The sequence below is a fragment of the Cheilinus undulatus genome, linkage group 5 (genome assembly GCF_018320785.1).
Source record: "Cheilinus undulatus linkage group 5, ASM1832078v1, whole genome shotgun sequence".
NCBI classification, from domain to species: domain Eukaryota; kingdom Metazoa; phylum Chordata; class Actinopteri; order Labriformes; family Labridae; genus Cheilinus; species Cheilinus undulatus.
The window spans coordinates 33,407,581-33,428,992 of NC_054869.1; the positions used below are offsets into that span (position 1 = coordinate 33,407,581).

The 21,412-nt window shown below is 39.6% G+C and overlaps 1 protein-coding gene across 5 annotated transcripts in view; it reads right to left on the reverse strand.

Moving 5' to 3' along the window:
* The window catches only part of kcnip3b (Kv channel interacting protein 3b, calsenilin), a 93,274-nt gene that overhangs the window by 13,757 nt on the left and 58,105 nt on the right, over window positions 1–21,412 (reverse strand). The window contains exon 5 of one of the 5 annotated variants that reach the window (XM_041788373.1): window positions 19,397–19,399. In XM_041788373.1, coding sequence (XP_041644307.1) covers window positions 19,397–19,399 — 3 coding nt within the window. Of the gene's footprint in view, window positions 1–5,957; window positions 7,351–12,807; window positions 12,930–19,396; window positions 19,400–21,412 lie in introns of those variants that run through there. The other 4 variants (XM_041788377.1, XM_041788378.1, XM_041788379.1 and 1 more) reach the window with 4 other exon arrangements.

Below are 21,412 nucleotides of genomic sequence, written 5' to 3' on the forward strand. Positions count from 1 at the left end.
CAAGCAAAGGCCAGTGGGTTCATTAACCTGGATTTTACTTATGAGGAGAAATGCAGGTTCACAACACACACATACTCACAAAGATAGAGCAGGTTGTTCAATGTGTTTCTTTCTTGAGTGGTGATGAAATAAATAATGCATCAAATGAGCTCCCAGACATTATTGGTCCGCTGATTGATAAAGGACATCTAATGCACTGCTGATGCTAAAAGTGGAAAATGTGTAAACACAGTGTCAAAGACGACCTCCAGATGTGTTTCAGAATATATAAAACATCTGTTATCCTGTATACAACATGCAAATACAAGTACATTTATTGGAAATTTGTCTATATGCAAAACATCAACTATTTCACTAAGAGTGTAGTAAAGAGGGGTTGTTTTCAAACAGTAAGTCACATTTGAGCAGAACAGAATGATACCGATGCAAACTGCAGTTCCTCAATGCGCCACTTGAGGCTGGATCTGTGGGTGGGTCAAGCTGTTGAAAGACCTGAGCATTATGAAGTGGGAAAAATATTGATATTCATCAATTTTATGTCAGTTTTTTGATTGAGGACATTTTTGACAGTTAACAGCTCAAAAGAAACTTTATGCTACTAAATCCTGAGTGTTAAGAGAGATACAAAGATACAACTGTAGAGTCAGCTACTATGTCTGCAGAATTTGTCCAAGAAAAGCTTTTCTACAGGTTCACTGTACTACATCATTTCATATCATATTTTATAGTTTTGTACTGTATCGCATCGTGTTGTATGGTACCGTTTTATATTGTTTTTTATTGTTTCTTGTCCTACTGTATCACACTGTAAACTATTGTATCATATTGAATTGTGCTGTATCGTAGTGTACTGAACCCCATATCGTACTGAATTGTTTCCTAACGTATTGTATCATATCGTTTTGTATCATTTTGTATTATATCATATCCTATTACATCTTATCCTATCGTTTCCATCAGCCTGGTTTGGTTCAGTACAGTATGCCACAGTTTGTTTGAGTAATCCCTGATCTTGTGCATGTTTATTGCAGCCAATATCAGTCCTAGATAGGACTGCTCTTAAAAACAAGTTAATCTTAGGTGACAGTGATGATGTAAAATTTAAAACAATAAATTTATAACGAAGCTGAAGTCATACAGAGACACCCACTGACAATACAGAAAAAATATACTTGAAAGACTCGACAAAATGCTCCAGATTTTGGCTCTTACACTTGTAGTGATAGGAATTTGCCACTTCATAGAGATCTACATCATGTGGCTTAACTCAGTAAGCCTGTCTTTTTGCAACCTAAAGGTTCTTAATTTGAAACCATTTTGGATTTTAATGTTGCTTTCACAAAAGAAAGATTCTCAGATGGGTTTTTTGTTGTTAAAAAAGAGCCATCTCTCAGAGTTGACTTGTTCAAGTGGACACATCACTACTCACTGATCATTCTTTGACTAAAACTTAGTCGTCATTGCAATCTAACTAGTATCCTCTGAAATTTATTTGCTGAATAGTGATCACCATTTAGGCATGTTTTGACAAAATGAAGTAGAAGGGCTGGTCATCTCAATTTGCGTTTGTCCAATATTACCGCTGTAACATAGTAAATTAAAGGGGACATATTTTACCCCTTTAAGACAAGTTTAAACTGCTCTCAGAGGTCCCCAAAACATGCCCGTGAAGTCTGTCGCTGAAAAAACACTCCAGTATTGGATTTTTGTATGTCTAAGAGCCCTCTGTTTCAGCCCTGCTGAGGGAGAGATGTTTCTGTGTCTGTGGATTTAAATGTTACTGAGCTGTCTGACTCCGCCCCTGACCACACCCCTTTCAGGAAATGGATGTGGCTTAATGGGTGGAGGAGGATCAGGAGAGGAGGGAGGAACTTTCCTCCAAGGGAGGGCCAACCAAACCTGGGGGCGGTGCTAACTCCTCACATGACATCATTGGGTAAAATCTGAGAACGGCTTGGTGCTGACCAGTGAGGCCAACATTTAAAGTGAGAGCTGCAAAATGCAAAGAAGAGGAATCATTTGAAAAATGATAGAACTTTACCCAAACCTTCTGGAGAAATAATGCAGAATATTGTATGAGTAACTGGACCAGGGGACAGGTGGAGCAGCAATAAAGGAGTTTTGGCTGTCCATCTCTGATTGCAACCTCTAGGATTAATTTTTTCACATCCAGCCCAATATAGTAGATGTGTATAAGTATGTTGGCAGTGACGGCATGAAGTTAAAAACGCACTGATCTATTTTTATACGTAAAGGGAGCATAAATAACTCCAATCTGTAGGGTCTGATGGGTACGCTTGATACCCCAACAGAAGTGTGCCAAAAAGTGGAATGGTACGACATAATTATTTTGGTATTTTTTCCCAATTTTTGGCAAAGGAAATGCAAATAATTGTGCACCAGACTAAGCTGAACCAGAAGGCATGGTGGAAATACAGCTATACAATATACCATACTGTACCATACTATCTCTATCAAGGCTTTTAAACCATATCACACCTTATCCTATCAGGCATATTTGGAGAAAGAAAAACAGTAATGTGGGCAGGATTTTAACTACTATCCATGGTAGATAAAGTGTATTTTAATTTAATCGTATCATATCATACCATGTTGTGCCATATCATCCCAGTGGGAGATGCTGAAATCATAAAGCAATCATCATGAAGTCACATGAAGAGAATTTTGGAGGCCACTGTGGGACGGCCAGTGTCCTTCAGGGTCCTGGAGGAGTTCTCCAGTCTCCATATTTAGGTGGCCTCAGAGAAAGCCTGTTCGATAGCACATGTATAATTAATGTGAAGTAATGCTAGACCGGGGTGTGGGCGCTGCCACAGTGGGCAGAAGAAAAGATGGGGGGACGGGGGGCGGGGGGGTCTTATTGTAGGAGCTGCAGAATGGAGAAAATGAGATGAGTGATAAATTATGAAACAATATTCCTGGTGTTTTTGCTGAATTTATTACTTCTAATGCTGAGCCATACGAGAAGCACTAATGTGCCGACTGGAGCCTTCCTGCTGTAATTGTCTTGGCACCCTGATGGGCAGGGCACTCTCACTGGCTGGACTTCAGCCCAAAAACTCTGATCAAAGGCCGCTGCATCATTCAGAGAGCAGATCTGATGGCTCTTTTACAGTCCCAAATGTACACAGTCGAGTGGCCGATCAAGATTTTTATGGAAAATCTCTTAGTAGGCAAAATAAAGCATCCCATTAACCTTTCCCCACTGCGACGCCAGCACCCGCACATAGATTTAATGATTCTCATAAGTTATACTGTGTTTCAAATATTTAAAAAATTATGTATGAAACTGGAGCTATAGTTAAGAGCTGTATAGTTTATTCTGGCAGGCAATGAAGAGAGAGTTAGGATGGAGGACGTAGCAATAATGTCAGAGCTGGGACAGTGAGATTAAAAGGTCATAAACACTTCTCAACCTATTCATTTATCAACATCCTTATTAATGTAAAGGTGCTCATGTAAGCAAAAACTTGAAAATTACAACATCCATCTCTGTTTTATTCATCATTACTTTGTGTTTTAATTATGCAACGTTTAATATAAAAAAACATTTCAAGAATGATTTTGGCCTATCATTATCATGAAAACAAGATAAGTGATATAAATGATTACTGTGCTGTGTGCCATGTTGTGCTCCTTTTATCCATAGGTTGTACTGTGCTTGATAAATGTTTCAGCATTGTGTAGTTGTAAACTCATTATTATTCATATTGACTGTACCCATGATTTTTTGCCATAGTCCAGCAGCCCTGTAGAGGAAGCACTTATACAAACAAGCAAAACTAATGTATATTTTTTTTTTATAAAACCTGCTTCATGATGCATAAAACTTTAAGCAAAATAAACCAGAATAAAAACTGATTGCATTTTTTGCATTGTTGTCATCAAACACAGTGTTGTACATCTATGCATTTTATTGTGGTGTTCAGCTTTTTCTGCTCTCTTTTTCTCCCCTTTTGGAGAGGCGCCACCAGAAGAAGACAAAATGTTCCATTAAACCCCTGTCAGCTGTGTTTACAAGGACAGCTTATGTCCAAACAAGAATTCTGGCGTTAGCAGGCTCTTAAACTAAAAACTTAGATGTCAACTGTGCATTAGTTAAGATAAAAAGGCCTGCATTTTATACTAGTTTGATAAGATAATTAGAGGGGGTTTGGAGAGAGCCTGAAACTATAGGGCTGAATCATTTTGAAAAAGGTGACCATGCCATAGCATTTCTTTCTGTGATATATTGTGCGATTGAATGAAAAGTACAGAAGGTTATTCCAAATAAACAAAATATAGACAACAAATATAGGAATCCTGCAATCGCAATTCAATTATTTTTTCTTTTAAGACTTTTTTCTTCATTTTAAGCCCAGACGATATAAGAAAGAATATGATGAGATGTGCAATACTATTTTAAAACACTATGACATTGATATCAGTGTGATAGAGTAATGTAACAGACTTGGTACTAGCTCCAGCTGTAGATATTTGCAGCATGTTTCTACGAATAAATCAAGCATTTTCTACCACTTAACTTACATCAGTTGCTCTAAGCTTCACTCAGTTTCATTGTTCTAGGTAAAAATGGTGTTATAGAGCATACATATGCTGAGTTAGAAAGCTTGCTTGTTAGTCTAAAATACATTTCCTATTTAATGCAATACATGTATAACTTAGCAATGTGTTTATTGCAAAAGCTCATATCTCACTAACTTTGAAATTGCAATTTATCATGGAGCCCAATCAGAAACTCAACATGCATCTTTAGGTAAAGATGTGCAATAAGAAACTTTAAAGGGATATTACAGTATTTTTGAAGTTCAATTGTAAAAAGGTACTTGGCAATCGTGTCATTAGCCTCCAGTGATTTTAGTGTGCATTGCTCCTTTGAACAGGTGCGCTGGGGTAAGCTAGGCTATACAATACCACAGACAGGTACAATTTCTCTGCCAAATTTAGTGAGTCTTAAGTAAAAATGGGCCAAAAAACAATGATGGCTAAAATACATGCTTTATAGAAACATTTAGAAGTATTTTATTTTCCCCCTGAAAGACTCAACATTGCTTTTCTAGGCCCATTTCTACCTAAAACTTGCTATATTACATGGAGAAACTGTACCCATCTGTAGTGCTGAATAGCATAGCTTCATCCATCATATGCTGTTTAAAGGGGCAAAGCACACTGAGGTTTATACCAATACGATTGCCATATACTTTATACAACCCAACTTCAAAAATACTGAAATATCCCTTTAAGAGATACTCTTGACAACCCTTACACTGCATCTCAAACCTTGTCCTTTCCTCTCCACATAGCTTTTCAAAGCAGAACAATTAAAATATGTTCATATAAACATCAAATTATGGTTTGTAACAAATGACAACATAGTTGTTAGTTTTAATTAAATACAATTATATTTATCAGTGTTTTTGTCATCCAGCAGCAGCTCACTTTCTAATTTTTTTTAAAGATTTGAGGGGATTTTTTCTGCCATTATCCGGCAGCACAGCCAAAGAGAGACATAAAACATGGAGAGAGGGAGAGTGGGGGAAGATGTGCACCAAACAGCACCAGGATCACGACTCAAACCCGCTACCAGTCAAGTACTGTAGCTTTTTTCCATGAGCACCTGCTCTACCAGCTGAGCTACAACAGTGACCAGTGGCTCTTCTTAAAGAGATAATGAATTATTACTTTGTTTCCCTATCATTATACTGTATTAAACACTTTCATTAGAGAAGTTGATGAATACTTGTATAATCAATTCATCCTCCTATTGCAGTGTGTTATAAAACATCAAAATATTCCTGCAGTTTTAGTTAGGTTAATGTTATACCCGGAATTCAGTAAAGTCTAAAGCGTCCAATAAAACAAGAATAATTCCGCTGCTGTAGTACTGAGCTGCAGGTTTCTGTTAGGCAGTAGAGGGGCCTCAGAGAGGCCCTTACCTTCAAATGAGGACATGGGCTCCAAGATGCCAAACTGCTTCAGCACTGCCATGAAAAGGATGATGACCACACCAATGGCAAACAGCTCCATGCCCTGGATCCCCATGACTGCAGGGCAGGAGAGCCCGCTGAGGGCCGACCCTGCACAAGAAGGCCTCGTCCCGGTGAGAGACCACAAGGAAGCCCAGGTTGGCCCTGGGAAAGCTAACCCAGGAGAGTCCCAACAAGTGTTTTTTTATGTGGAGCTGGTCAGGGATCAGTCTGATTGATAACAGTCTTCATGAGTTTGTTATCCAGGCCCAGGAGGCAGCATGAGAGCCGACGAGCTGGACAAAGGCTGCTCTAATGTCAACACCGATGCTGAAGTGAAGGATAGATTTTGGCCGACATATATGGAAAACCTCCCTCTCTAAACCCATGAGGGAAAACGGGGGTTGTGTCACCGGCCATTTATTACTGCGCATTAAAACAAGACGTTTAGAGTCACTTTCTTCCCGCTCTGCTCACACATTCAGCAGCTCAGACTGATAAAGACACAAGTTACTGCTCACCCTCTTAAACCAAACAGCTATTATCAGTCCTTACGTCATAGTTTACACTCAGGGATCACATTTTGGTTTTAGAGGAAGACGTCCTTAGGGGAAAGCAAAGAATGTGGTGCAGCCTCGGTGTCCATTTTCAGGATTTTGCTTCCATTAGGACAGGGAAAGTCTGGTCGAATGCAGCTGACTTCTAAAGACACAGAACCTCAGAGAACATAAACCAAAATGTCGATATCCTCTCATCTTTCATGCTATGAAACAGCAAAGCCAAATGACCAATTATTGATAAATTACCTCATTAAAGGGGCTGACAACAAGTAGTTTTGGACATCTCAGCTCGAAAACAAAAACATGTTTTTCCTGCAAGCCACAAGCAACTTGACTAACTTAGGTGGCAGTCACTTACAATAGTTAGAAGACAATGATCATTTAAAATAGACTTGTCAGTCAAGAGTAAAAAGAAAACTTTCAAGCATGGAGCAAAGCTGCAAGAAAAATGTCCAAAATGTCAAAAGAAATCACAGATGAGACTTGTTTCTCCACCTTTCTTCTTACTTCTGAAATTTCTCTCAGAACGCTGTAATCCTTCAGCACCAAACTCCATTCAACAAAGACCTCTTTAAGAAATGTGGTTTTGGGTTGACGTCCGATCTGATTCAGTCCACTTCTCTATTTGTCCACATCGAGCTCCAGATATGGAAGAGTTCGGCTCTGTAAAGAAAGCACTCGACAGCAGTGGTGTCCAGGGAGGGAAGTCCTGAGAAAGTGAGTGGAGCTGTGGGGAATGAAACCTCCTCCCCCCTGGTGTCTACCTCCTCCGCACATACTTTCCCATCACTCCACTCTCTCTCTCTGCAGCTTCCTCAATTTATCTGTTGCTGTACTGAGGCACAACTTTTCCTCTCAGTGCTCACAGTGGCTGAAGTTTAAAACTGAGGTACCCTGTCCTCAGCAAACCTTTCACCTTTTTTATCCTTATCATGGTCTCTCTTTGCGCCTCTGCACTCCTCCTCTTTCTTGGTCAGCTCATCTGATTCGCCTTCTCTCTTTCTGATCCTCTTCCCTCTCTTGTCTTTGTTGCTCTTTAACTTTGACCAATCACAGACTTTCTATATCCTCCTTCACTGGAAATCATGCTGTCACTCTCCTGCTCCAAAGTGCATCCACTTAATTTACCACATCTACTTCCTGAGGATTTTCTTAACCAAGGCGAGGTAAAGAAATGCTTGATCACAGACTGTGGCACAAGAGACACATCCATAAAATGGATATAAACACCCAGTGAAACGCCTGGTTTATGAAAAAATGCCTTATTCCATCTCAGTAAAAGCTCATGTGATGATTCTTTGGGTTTGCATTAATTTGTTTGCTTCTGCAAAGTGTTGCTTCTGCAAAGCAGTGCCTCCAGATCCCTCTGGATGTCCGAGGAGCTCGGACATCAGAGGAATCTCGAAGTAGAGCCACTGCTCCTTTGCACTGAAAAGAGCCAGTTGAGGTGGTTCCAGCTTCTGATCAGGATGCCTCCTGGTCGCCTCCCTGTGTAGGTCTTCCAGGGACATCCAAATGGGAGGAGATCCTGGGGCAGACCCAGACGTGTTTCAGTACATATAAAACATCTGTAATCCTGTGCACTACATGCAAATGGAAGTACACTTATTTGAAATTTGTCTATATTCAAAATGTCAACTATGTAACTAAAAGTGTAGTAAATAGGGGTTGTTTTTAAACAGTAAGTCACATTTGAGCAGAACAGAATGATACCGATGCAAACTGCAGTTCCTCAATGCGCCACTTGAGGCTGGATCTGTGGGTGGGTCAAGCTGTTGAAAGATCTGAGCATTTTGAAGTGGGAAAAATATTGATATTCATCAATTTTATGTCAGTTTTTTGATTGAGGACATTTTTGACAGGTAACAGCTCAAAAGAAACTTTATGCTACTAAATCCTGAGTGTTAAGAGAGATACAAAGATACAACTGTAGAGTCAGCTACTATGTCTGCAGAATTTGTCCAAGAAAAGCTTTTCTATAGGTTCACTGTACTACATTGTTTCATATCATATTTTATAGTTTTGTACTGTAACGCATCATATCGTACTGTGACATCATGAGGGGAAAATCTGAGAACAGTTTGTTTCAGCACACATTTTCTGAAAGGTGGAGAAAGGGGAGAGGGAGGATTTTTCTGGTACTTGAGGGGATTGTGGACGGGCCAGGGGCACATATTTTTGTGAACTCACTAGAGGGATCATAAATCCCATCTTGCCTGGGTACGCTTCAGAATCCTTCAGTAGGAACTGGAAAACTGGGGAGAGGGAGTCTGGGATGACTTGCTTCACCTGCTGCCACAGCGACCTGATCCAGAAGAAGATGGATTACTTATGTGCAGAAAACTACCACTATAGAGGGAAATATTTCTTTGCTGATGGTTTACTGTGATTGTCATGATTGCATAAAGGCATCAGCGTGATTTCAGTCAGTTTAATAACAGCTAAAAAAAAACTGCTTGAAGTAGCTTGAAATACTGCTATGTATATGTATATATTGCATTTGGCATCATGGCTGTTTTGTTTTGTTTTGTTTCTATATAATGTAGCAATCATGCCTTGAATTGCAATGATCAATACATGACATGGTGAGGTTAGATTATAATCCCACCTCAGGTTTACTTACTTCAGCTGCACAAAATCACTTTTATACTTTCCTTGTGAAAGTTATGCATATATCATTTGCAATTTCTAACATTAATAAATAAATAGATTTAAATGATCAATATTCAGGAAAAATTAGAAAATCATTAAAGATACTTTAATTATCTGTATCTACATCAGTATGTGTGTCACTACTGATGTTTGTATCAGTAGCTTTACTGGTCAATCACCATGTTGGTTGGTTTGTTGATAATGAGTAACAGAATAAGTACTTGTTACCTTCATAGCAGAGCCTGCTCGTCTTTTTCATTATTATTTTAAAAGTCTGGTATCAGGAACCTTCTAACAAATGGCTCAAGGCCAAGGTCTACACTTTTTTTAGTCTTTCATAATGGCATAATGTCAGACTACACGACAAAAGCCTTTCCTGTCTTGATGATCAGAGTTGCAATGCTACAAGTGGGATTTTGACCAATCATCACAGCTGTGGTGACATTTTTTTTTTTTTTTTTTTTTTTGCTCTTTTTGCAACTTTGCATGAGTTCATAGTTCATCAGGGAGGCAGGTCAATAACGGCTACAACAGAAGCGCTGAGTTTAACGGTAGCGGTCTCTGAAACAAAGAAAAACAAAGATTGTGGGCTTTTTCCTATCAAGAAGAGGACGATATGACTAGACTATCCCTCGCATAGAACTTGGGGTTCAAATGTAACATCATGAAAATTCATCCTAATTAACATAGCTAAAAAGCATTATGTATGTGACTTAATGGTCAGGGTCAGGAGACAAATGAATGGTATCATGTCAGGATGTCTAACTAGATGGAGGATGAAAGGAAAACCTTGACACGCTAGTCATGTCACATGATTGATCAAGTCACAACACAAGAGCTTTCATTGAGCCAATGTTCATATTTAGGCCCACCTGTCAATGATGGGTGGCAATGAGGCAGTTGTGTCAAAATCTGGCAAAAATCATGTAGTCTGATCGGCCATTATTACATACACAGCTCCAGAGTCTGATATCAGGAGGCGCTGTAGTTTGCAGAACTGGGATGAGGCCAATTTACCACATTTACATAAAAATCAGGAGTATGCTTTGCTCTTGTTTGTTTTCAAAGATTCATTATTGGGCTTTTTAAAGCCTTTACTTATAGAGGATACAGTGGATAGAGTCAGAATTAGGGATGAGGAAGAGGGGAAACCTAACTGTAGGCCATCTGCACCCTTTATAATTTACTTCTGTTTGCTTTTTCAAACTGCTGACAGTGTTAGAGTGAAGACTGAATATTAATGTGTGATTATATTACCGATGCTTTAAAAACCTTAATGATTCCTGGAAGTGTGCAACAGTTGTCAACAGACAACATGGAAACATATCATTAGTGTGTGAGAGCAGGAGCATGTATATAAATGTAGTTGTGTTTAGAAGTAGAGAGAGGATAACTGATGACTCTGCATTTGCTAATGCATCAAGATAAGACAGGGAACAAAGATGTGAGTGTGTGTGTTAATGCATTGACTTGGTTGGAGGCTCACAGATGGGAGGCTGGAGTGAGATAGATCGATATGTTTGTGGTGAGGTGGTGGTGATGGAGCAATCCCCTCCTCCTCCTCCACTTTTTACACTTTACTAGAAAAATCCAAATAATTTATCAATAATAAATGCTAAATCTATTCTTAGTTTGCACTTCATGAGTCTCTGGTGTCTATATTTACAACAGAGAATCACCCTGAAGGTCAAATTTACAATTCAGATAGGACTTTGTGAAGAAGAGTGGATCAGATGACAGGCTAACAAAACTCACACACATACACTACATGTAGGATTGTGTACATACAGGAGCTATATGAGAAAGGTTTTGGGTCTATTTATGTGCATTTAAGTTTTGTTCTCCTTTATATTGATGCTGGTGTCAAGAGTTTGTGGGGATCACTTGATGTCTGGGTGTGTTTGTGTGGTTGTTCCTCTGAGCAGGCCATTAGGACACTAACAGGTTTTTAAAAGGTAGGCTTGGCTCTGCCTGCTGACACAACAGTCAGTAAAAAGGGAGAGAGGACTGTTTCCTTTCAGTCAGACACATCGTCAGCAAATATCACCTCAAGCCTTCACCACAGCTGGAGAGAAGAGACGCGGACACGACACTAAGCCGTGCAAAGATGCAATACGAGAAGAAGACAGCTATGTATTTTGTAGTTTTGAAATATAATACTCTCTCTGTGTAAAAACGTACTTCTTTACTGTCCAAAATTGGTCATAACAAAGATTACAGGGACTTTCAATGTTAAGCAGAGGGTTTATCCGTTTAAAAAGCAAATCACATCATATTTGCAATACTAGAAAAGCACTCAAAGAGCAAAGACCTCTGCCATTAGCCCTATCTCCCAATAGTAAAGAATCCTTTAAAAAATTCCTGGATCCAGACAATGATCTGGATCACTCCCAAAATGTAATCAGTTCTTCCATATGCCATTTCTGAAATTTCCTGAAAATTTCATCAAAATCCGTCCATAACTTTTTGAGTTATGTTGCTAACAAACGAACAAACAAACAGATTAACAAACTAACTAACAAACCGTGCCGATCCCATTACCTCCTTGGCGGAGGTAAAAATCATGCTTGAATGTTTGCATAATGTGCATAAAATCTCTGCCTTCTTTACAAAATGCATGACTTACAGATGACTTATCATACTCTCTTCCATCCTTTAACACAATTGCCTGGTTTTCAACTGGTGGTTTGGGACCTGAAAATGGGTTGTGAAAATTTCGTTTTAGTGGGTTGGAAAAAGATCTGTGGTAAAAAGTGTACGATTTGCTTTTCAGAGGATATTTCTCCATCTCTTTGTTCCATCAAATCTTTTGTTCCATCTCAAGTACCCATTTTACCTGAGAAACATGTTAAGACTCAAATTTGACGTACTTCTTCTTTAGAGTTTCACATACAGAGGGAGGACTACAAAAAAAGAATTGGTTTGACTTATTTCATGTTTTGAGGGTTGGTAGATACTCCAGATACCCAAATATACACACATAGTGTTTTTTCATGATATTGCCTCTTAAAAGTTGCAGATTAAAGACAATTAAGTATACAACTCAGGGGTGCGCCGGTAGTCAAGTGGTTGAAGTGTGCACCATATACGCAGGTGGCCCGGGTTTGAATCCAGCCTTTGGCACTATTTGTCTCTGTCTACATGTCTCTCCCCGCTCTCTTCCCTGTTTCTGAGTCTACTATCCACTGTCCTCCTCTATCTAATACAAGCACAAAGGCCCAAAAATAAATCTTTAAAAAAAAAAAAAAAAAAACCAAGTAAATAACTCAAAATTCAAGCACTCCCAAACTTCATTTCTATACAGTTTATGTGTAAAAGGTTTTATGGCAAACATATTTTATGACAATAAGTGATGTGTTCAGACAGATGAATAGATAGATAATTTATTAATCCAGAGGTAAATCCTACATGAAAAAGGATTAATCATGAAATCATTTGTCACAGACTTGTACTGCAAAAATTCTCACAAATTACTCAATAAGCACCAGAAATGTGACCAAACACACGAACACAAGGGGAATAATGTTACAAAGTGAGAGAAAGATGGACTGTGAGGGAGAGAAAGGATTAAATAAAGAGAACAATGATGAAATAATGGTATTTCCTACCTGAGCGATGGTATCTAGCAGCACTGTGGCCGCAGTGAGTGAGACAGCTGGGCCGAGACAGACGCCTCCTGGCCTCCACAGAAAGCGCTGCCATCACAGCTCCCATAATGCAACTGAGTTATCCGACAACAAGGCTAACAAACTGTTCTGAAATGCTTCAGATACGGCCACCAACCCCAGACAAAAATACCAAACCTTAACTCTAAAGACTCTTAAACACTAGAAAACAATGATCAATCCAGCAAATTTAAAATGCAGAGCAGCCAAGTTTAAACTTTAACTCCTGAAATCTCAGCTCAGCCTGGAGAAGTGAAGCTTTGAAATTGACTCTGTCGAACTACTTGGCACTGTGGAAAAGGTGACAGATGATAGAGTTTCTCTGTGTGTGTGTGTTCGATGTGTGTTTTTGATGCCACATTTGAAAATCTGTTTGAGTTTGGGACAGCACGTGGCATTGAGAGAGAGAGAGAGGGAGAGATAAAAAAGAAAAAGGGATCAAACGGCACAGCAGAGCTGCTGACCTTTCACATCACACACTTCCCTCGCCTCCATGTTTCTTTTTTATTTGTCTGTCTGCCTCCCTTCCTCTCCTCTGATCGTTCTACACAAAGACACACAACTCCTCCTATGCTGTAGTGTCATTCTCATATCTATTTAATTCATATTTAGTTATAATTGCACAAAAACTTAACTGTGATATGTGGCTGTAAGGATGTGCAAACTCCATAATGTCATAATACTGTACTTCAGAGCAACTTAAGTGAAACCTTGTCCAATGCAGTTTCTATACTCCTCCTGTAACATAGCCCCTGCCCTTTCAATGGGTTTACCAAGGAAGAGATGCGTAGTTTTATTTTTAATTTAGCGAAACCCAGATCAGCCTACAACTTTTTAGCACGATTGCAGCCCAAGCCGACAGTCATGGGGCTCAGTCGGCCCAATGAACAACAACAATGAAGGACATGTCTGAAACACCTCACAACATCTGGACAGAAAAACATGTTTGATTCTTGTCCTGCCCTCTAAGATTTGTTCTGTGACGTCAGTGCTGTTGGCGTGTCACAGGCACAATTGTGAACCAACAGGCAAAGTGAAAGAAGGATGATGAAATGAGACAGAGGAGAGAGCTCTGACAACAACACCCGCCTTAATGATGCGTTTAGAGGGACTACTAGGATGCCACTGACTGAAAAAGAAATGTTGGAAACTGATGCACTAACCCAGTGAGTAACTGCTGTTAGCATTAGCATCAAACTTGTTTATAATCTATCATAATGTTTAATAGACAAACAGATAGGGCCTTTCTGTGCCGAGTTTGCATGTTCTCCCTGTGCACACGTGGGTCCTCTCTGGGTACTCTGGCTTCCTCCCACCACTAAAATCATGCTCATTCAGTTAACTGGTGACTCTAAAAAATTGGCTGTGAGTATGAGCGTGCCTGCTTGTCTGTCTCTATGTGTCAGCCCTGCAATTGACTGGTGACCAGTCCAGGGTGTACCCCGGGGTTATAGAAAATGGATGGATAAAGTAAATACGGTATGCTTTTTTACAGTTTTCTTTCCATGTGTGGCTTAGCCCTGACCAAAGTACTGAGTAATGAGTTGCTACTTTTGGCTACTCAAGGGGTTTGAGCAGTAAAATATGATCTTTCCTTAATGTGCAATAACAACAAGAGAGCATGAATCTCCAAACAAGTTGTTTATAATAAGGTGTGACTTAACCCAAAGTAAATTGCAACAGTTGTTTTGGGATGAAATGAGACAGCCACATGTCTGTATGTGCTACTGACTGTCATGTGTAATCTTACTAGTATCATTTGCAGCATGTCTGTGTGTCCGTCTCGATTTGCACGCCACACTCCGATTGTCCTGGAGACCTCCCAGACTTCTTGGGCAAACTGGTTCAAAACTGGTGGCATGAAAATAATGGTACAGATTTTCTATAAAATCTCAAAATGTTGAGCCAAGTCATCATTCAGGGTTTTCTGCTACAAAGATCAGCAAAATCATGATCCTCTGTAAATGTAAGCTGTGGTAACTGCGATATTCTATTTTTAACCTGAATAACATCCACTCTAATCAATGCAACAACTTATTCATTTATCTATTTATGTTATAGTACAAAGTCTTCTTAAAAATGTCAACCGGTTTTCTAAAAACAGAATACAAATGGGTTAAAAGTGGGGAAAATGGGTTAACTGAAGCAAAATGGGCAGAAAAGGAGGTGAAAAGGGTTCAAAAAGTGGCCAACTGGATTGAATCTTCCAAAATGAGCCAAAAAAAGTGGTGAAATAGGGTGCAAAACTTGTTAAAAGTAGGAAAAACAGGGTTAAGAGAGGCCAAAAAAAAAGAGTTTAAATGGGTTAAAAAGTGGCAAAATGTTAGCCAGGATAGCACAAATGCTACTCATCCAACACACACTCACTGATATCATCAATAAATCACAACTTGGAGGGCTCATTTTCTGGGTTTGTAGGAGGCCCTGACAAATCTGAGGGCAGGTCTGCTTCCATGTATGAGAAAATGTTAACAAGATGTCAAAATTCATGATAGATAGGCTTAGTATTTGATCCTTGTCATGCCTCCCTCAACTCTCTTTGTGCTATTAATAAGTCTACAAAATGCCAATGTCAAATGCCAAAAGAAAAAGAAATGAAAATAAAAGTCAGTTGCAACGCAGAGAGGTGCAGTCGTTTCTACAGCAGCCTTGCAATCACTCATGTGACCACTAGAGGGCACTGAACATCAAACACACTGCAGAGCGATGCTGAGCTCCATTCACAATCACAGATAAAAGAGAAGGAAATGAAACATGAGAGAAGGGATCAAATTCATAGGACTCCTCCAGGATGAGCTAACTCAGCAGCAAACTGAGAGGTGGACACTGCTCTGTTTTTGCACGTCATCAATTTCTGTGAATCACAGGGAAATGATTAATGAGGAGCAACTAATGAATTAAAAACAAACAGAAAAAAATGAAACAAGTGTTTTTCAGCATTATGTAATTATCTGTAAATCTATGACATTTATTTATGCTCACAAGTGAAAATCTGCATATAATTCTTCATGTATGTGTGTATAGCTCAGAGCCATCTGATCAAACACTGAGCCTCCAGATCACTGGCTATTCCCTCTTTTCCTTTCACCGCCTGCCTGTTCTCTGACATCACTCTCAGGGGACTGAAGATGAAAACTTTTCCTCCTCTTTAGGCTCATAAAGTTCCCTCTCCACACTTGAAAATAATACCACATGCAGCCTCTGCACCAAAACTTTAATATAAAGCTGGTCATTAGGGAGGAAAGATGGCAGCTCCTTCAGTATTTTCTTACTCCTCGCCTCATCAGCTCCTTGATACGTTCCAATTAAAACCAAACTCAGCCTCAATTCCATGTGAGATAATCCTCTTTTTATAAATCCACCTCAGCTGGGCAGGTTCAAAGTCAACCTCAGCTGTGCAATTAAAACAGAGATCTCTTATTAAAAGCTCATCTCTCACCCTTCTCTGGATGTTGATTTATTTCTTTATTTTCACTTTAGCCAGCATTCAAAAATCTCTGTACAGGCAGAGTTAGGTCAGATAATAGATGTGGGAATGAGCATGTTGCTGCCATGTGTGCCCTCCTACATCCCATGCAAGCTACACTGCATGGCAGTGCTCAGCATTGCACAGTCGCTGTCCCCACTGCATCCATTAAATATTTAAACATAGAATCCATCAAAGTTCAAAGACGATGGCACGTTGTTCTTTTTTGTTTTATTAATACCTCCTGCAGGATAAAACAACTCACAGCATCATCTCTCACACACTGAGATGTTTGGGTTTTCAGCAAAAAAGTAGTCAAAGATGTCTGATCATCCTGTCAGACAGAGCAGCATAAGCAGATGTTTCTCAGACTCAAGCTGTCTCATCAGCTCCAGTGGGCATTATGGTCATCAGTGTCTACATATCCACTCATGCTTTACATTAAACGAACCTACTTCTCTCAGCGATGACGATGACTGACTTAACAATAGCAGTAGCACTGGTGTGTGGTCACAGCATCCTTAGTGCTGTCAGTATTTTATTTGTTTCTTGCAGTCTGTGGATGGGGGAAACCTGAAGTCTTACTTGAGCATGACTTTACTGAAAATTCTAACCGGTAACTGGTTAGAAGCAAAACTGGCTTCCAAAACAAAGCAGGAGGGATTGTTTAGCCTCGGCAGGGAACATGTTCCCTCAAGTTTCCTGCTGTCTCTCTGGAAGAGGATGAGCAAGAGAACGGAAAGACAAAAATGCAGGAATTAATAGACAGAATGGGACTGATGATCAGCACATGAATACAAAGAGACAAGGGGAATGAGTGTGAATGAAGGGACGGGATGTACAGAGGGGCACATAGAGTGCTGATTCAGAGGTCTGATGACGTCTGGTTTGTGTGTCTTGTGTATGAAAGGACACAGGAGGAGGACAGAGGATAAACTTACATCTAATCAATGGAGAACTGAAGGACACTATGTAGAATAAACAAGGACAGACTGGTGAAAAGACCTTAGAACAAGTGGAGAAAAAAAATCTGAACTTGAAAATTATGCAATTTCAGTGACACCAACAAGTCCTTCAGGTCAACAATTAAAAGGCACATGAAACAAAGAACAGAGAGGAGAGAGAGGAGACACAGGAGGGGAGAGATTTCTGACCACTGAATCAGTAGAGGCAGAGACATGGGTGAGGATATGCAGCTACAATATTTTGGATGTCAGCCAACAGATATGACAAAAAGATAGTTGTCTGAAGTCGGCATAGATCATAAATATACCTGTGGACAATATTTAGAGACTGGCAGTCAGCAGTGCTACTCAGCAGAACAATCAGCTGAAAGAACTGACTCTTAATGGATTGAGTCAAATGATCCAGGTCACAAAAAGAGCTTAAACTCCCATCACTGTAGCTGACGGCGACATTTATTATTTACAGTAACTGCAAGTTGTATTTGTTTGTTAGATAGTGAGAATAATTTTGTCTTTGTATCTGAGCAAGAGATACATCTGAAATGCATATGATGGGACTTTTTAAAGGAAATGTTTTGATGTTTGTCACAGTCTGTCTTGATTTGAGTATGAGAACTCATGCAGTGTGTGACCATAGGATGGTAGTAAGAGCAGCACACTGACTTTTGGTCATGATCAACGTTCCAGATGAAAATATCATTAGAGGGATATCAGAAGCAGAAGGGGAGAAATCCCCACCGGGCCTGCCGCACCCCATCTGCACCCTAATTATTAATGTTGTAGTACTTGAAAATGGTCTTGGGACCAGACTTGGGATTTTCCATCAAGACCAGTTGAGGTCTTAAGCAACCACACCTGTATTTGTTTACTCATGTTGGTGAGCTCAGAATTTTTGAGTATATTGTTACTGAATTTTGTTCAGGCTGGGCATGTGATGTAAATTTCAGTTGAACTGTTTCTGATCAATTAATGTTGTAATCTGACTTAAAACAGCTGCTGTCAGGTCACTGATTGTTACACCTCCTTGGAAATCTATTGAAGCGCCTTATGGGTCAGACTGCAAAAACTCAGATCAGATCTTATTTCTAGTCAGAAATACCTCTTAACACTTATTCTAGGCCTCATTACCCTGACAAATCTAGATAAACATCTAATTTTCAGATATTTAAAACAACTGCAGACTTGTCAGTGGCTTTCAGTACAAACAAGGATTTGAGATTTTTGCATTGTGCTGCTTTGAAAACAGATGTGCAGACACCTTTGTTTTGCTGTCAAATTTATTTAAAAGCAAACTAAAATTAAAGAGAGGGTGCTCTTTCACTGTTCAACCTTGTGGTTATTTAAAAAAAAAAAGATTTTCATAGTTTTGGTCTTGTCTGAGTCTCAGCTTGTCTCTGTTTTGGTATTGACTCTGTCAAAGTTTTGGTCTTGTCTTGGTCTGGGGTCACTCTGGTCTCAAGCATGTCTTAGTCTCAGATAGTGTGCTCTTTACTGCTACACTGCTGATAATACTGAATACTGCACTAAGGATCACTGCCTCAAAGGCACTAAAGACACTTTTGTACAATGCTGTGGCCTTTCAGCAACAATCTTATGTCATAATACATATTTTTCAAACATTTATCATACAGGTGAAATGGCACCGTTAACCTCTACAATGACAAAAAGCGTATCTTCTGTTTTTTTTCTTCTTTTGCCAGTATTTATTCTTTCAAAATGAATCAGTAATGTTAACTTTCTGCGCTGAGTTTTGTAAACACAGATCACTTATTAGAAGTATTTTCATTTCATGCTGTCAGTGTAGGTTCTCATTCACCCAGGTGATGGTAATCCAAACCCTGGTCCTGGTAGGGGGTAACTAGACTTTCCTGAGGTTCTTGAAGACATTTTGCTACTCCTCCAAAGAGTTTCTCCAGCTCTGAATGTGACTGAGGAGGCAAAACATCTTCAAGAACCTCAAGTCCAGTTGCATTTTATGCCATTTTTGCTCTCCTACATTATCTAACACCCTGATATATACCTACTATGTATTGGTGTCTATATTAATCTTCAGGTTTTCTTTACTTACAACCAATGCCATTTAACAAGCCCACACTCTGACCATCTGCTTGAGAAAAAAAGACAAAATACCTTGGGTAATTGTTCCTGTGATGAAGCCAAAGAAGCAGCGCAGCAGCTTTGTAATCTCCTTCTCGCACTCTGCTCTGCATGCATTCATGCTCCAAACTTTTACCACCTTAACCTCCGGGGTACGAACAGCATCAGAAGAAAAAGAAGAAAAAACCCTGCTGGTTTTAAAGGTCAAAGCATTCCTTGAATCAGGTGAAAAACCTGGGCAGGTTTCATGTCAAACAGGAGGAAAGATGCTCCAGTGTCCAAGTGAATGTGAAAACTTAACGATGAAAAAACACTCCCTCTCTCCTGGGAGATGTTCCCTTGTTCTCCTGTTGTCTGATTCTCTTTAAAAACTCTCTAAAGCTCCTTTTTAAACTTCACTCTGCTCACAGGTGATGTTCCCTCCCTCCCCTCTTTTCTCCTCCTCTCCTCTCCCTCCTATCCTCTGTCCTTTGTCCTCTCAAAGGAGGTGATCTGAATCGCATGATGTTGGGTCCGTCCTGAAGCTTCATGTGACTGACCGACAATGACAAACCACAACACACACACACACACACACACACACACACCCTCTGACTCTCCTCCTGTTTCAGCCGTCATGAGAAAAAAGCTCCACATTCAAACTCCCCAGTGAAGTTCACCTCACCCAGTCAGAAGTCATACGGACAAACGCTGATGCAGAAATATCGGACCGTTCAATGTCTCACTTCCTTCATCTCCTCTCTCTAATCCCACTCATGTTACAATCTTAATATTACCCTCTCTCTCATCCCCCTGTCTTTGTCTCTCAGTTTCTCCCCTCATGGCCTCATTATTGGGGTTGAAGATAGTTTTAATTCAGAGATTAAACTTTGTGCTAGGAGTAAAATCTCACTTGTAATAAAAAACGTATCTACATTTAAAAGAAAAAGAGTGTGGCTGATGTTTGACAGCTTTTACATTTATAGATAAAAACTGATTGGGCTCATTTATAGTGCTGTTTCAAGGGGAGATATTTATGCAAGTAAGACATTTGGCCTTCACTATGAACATCCCAGAGGGGACAAAGTGATCCCGCTCAGTGCCAACTACAGAGGTAGTAGCAGAGGCATAACAGAGGCATCACGGGATGAGCGAAATCCAGCATTGCTTTGTGTTTCTGGATGTCTGACTGTGCTCTGCTGTGCAGTGCTCTCTCGTGCTCCTGCAAAGCTGTAATGTAGAGTGAATTAACAGACAAGCAGCAATTATATTCTCTATATTCATTTTTCATTGTTTCTCTCCCCCATCCTCTTCAATTCAATTACAAGAACAATATTAATAAGAAGGAATCTCACTGTTGATCAGGGGGATTTTGTTGAGCAAAACATAGGGCTTGCCTATGAAAGGCATCTTCATTTTCACTTATTTATAAAGTTTCATAGTGTTAATTAAGCTCTTGTGGATTCTTCTGAGTGCTTCGATTGTACAATTCCAATTCAAAAAAGTTGGGGCACTGTGTAAATTGTAAATAAAAACAGAATACAATGAATCCCAAATCTCATAAACCCTTATGTTACTCACCTTATAAACATCATATCAGATGTTGCTACTGAGAAATTTTACCATTTCATGAAAAATTTAAGCTCATTCAAAAAAAGTAGGGCCATGTGTACCATTGTGAAGCGTCTCCTCTTCTTTTAACAACAGTCTGTAAATGTATGGGAATTGGGGAGAAAAGTTGCTGGAATTTTGGAAGAGGAATGTTGTCCCATTCTTGGCTGATGTAGGTTTTAGAAACTCAACAGTCCTAGGTCTTTGTTAGTTGGTTTTTAATTCAATGATGTAGCAAAGGTTTTATTGGTTAAAGGTCTGGACTGCAGGCAGGCCAGTCCAGCACTCTCCTACTGCCAGACCATGCTGTTGTGATGGATGCGGTATGGGGTTTTGGCATTTTCTGCCAAAATAGTCAAGGCCTTCTCTGAAAGAGACGTTGTCTGGATGGCAGCATATGTTTTTCCTAAAACCTCTGTACACTTTCCAG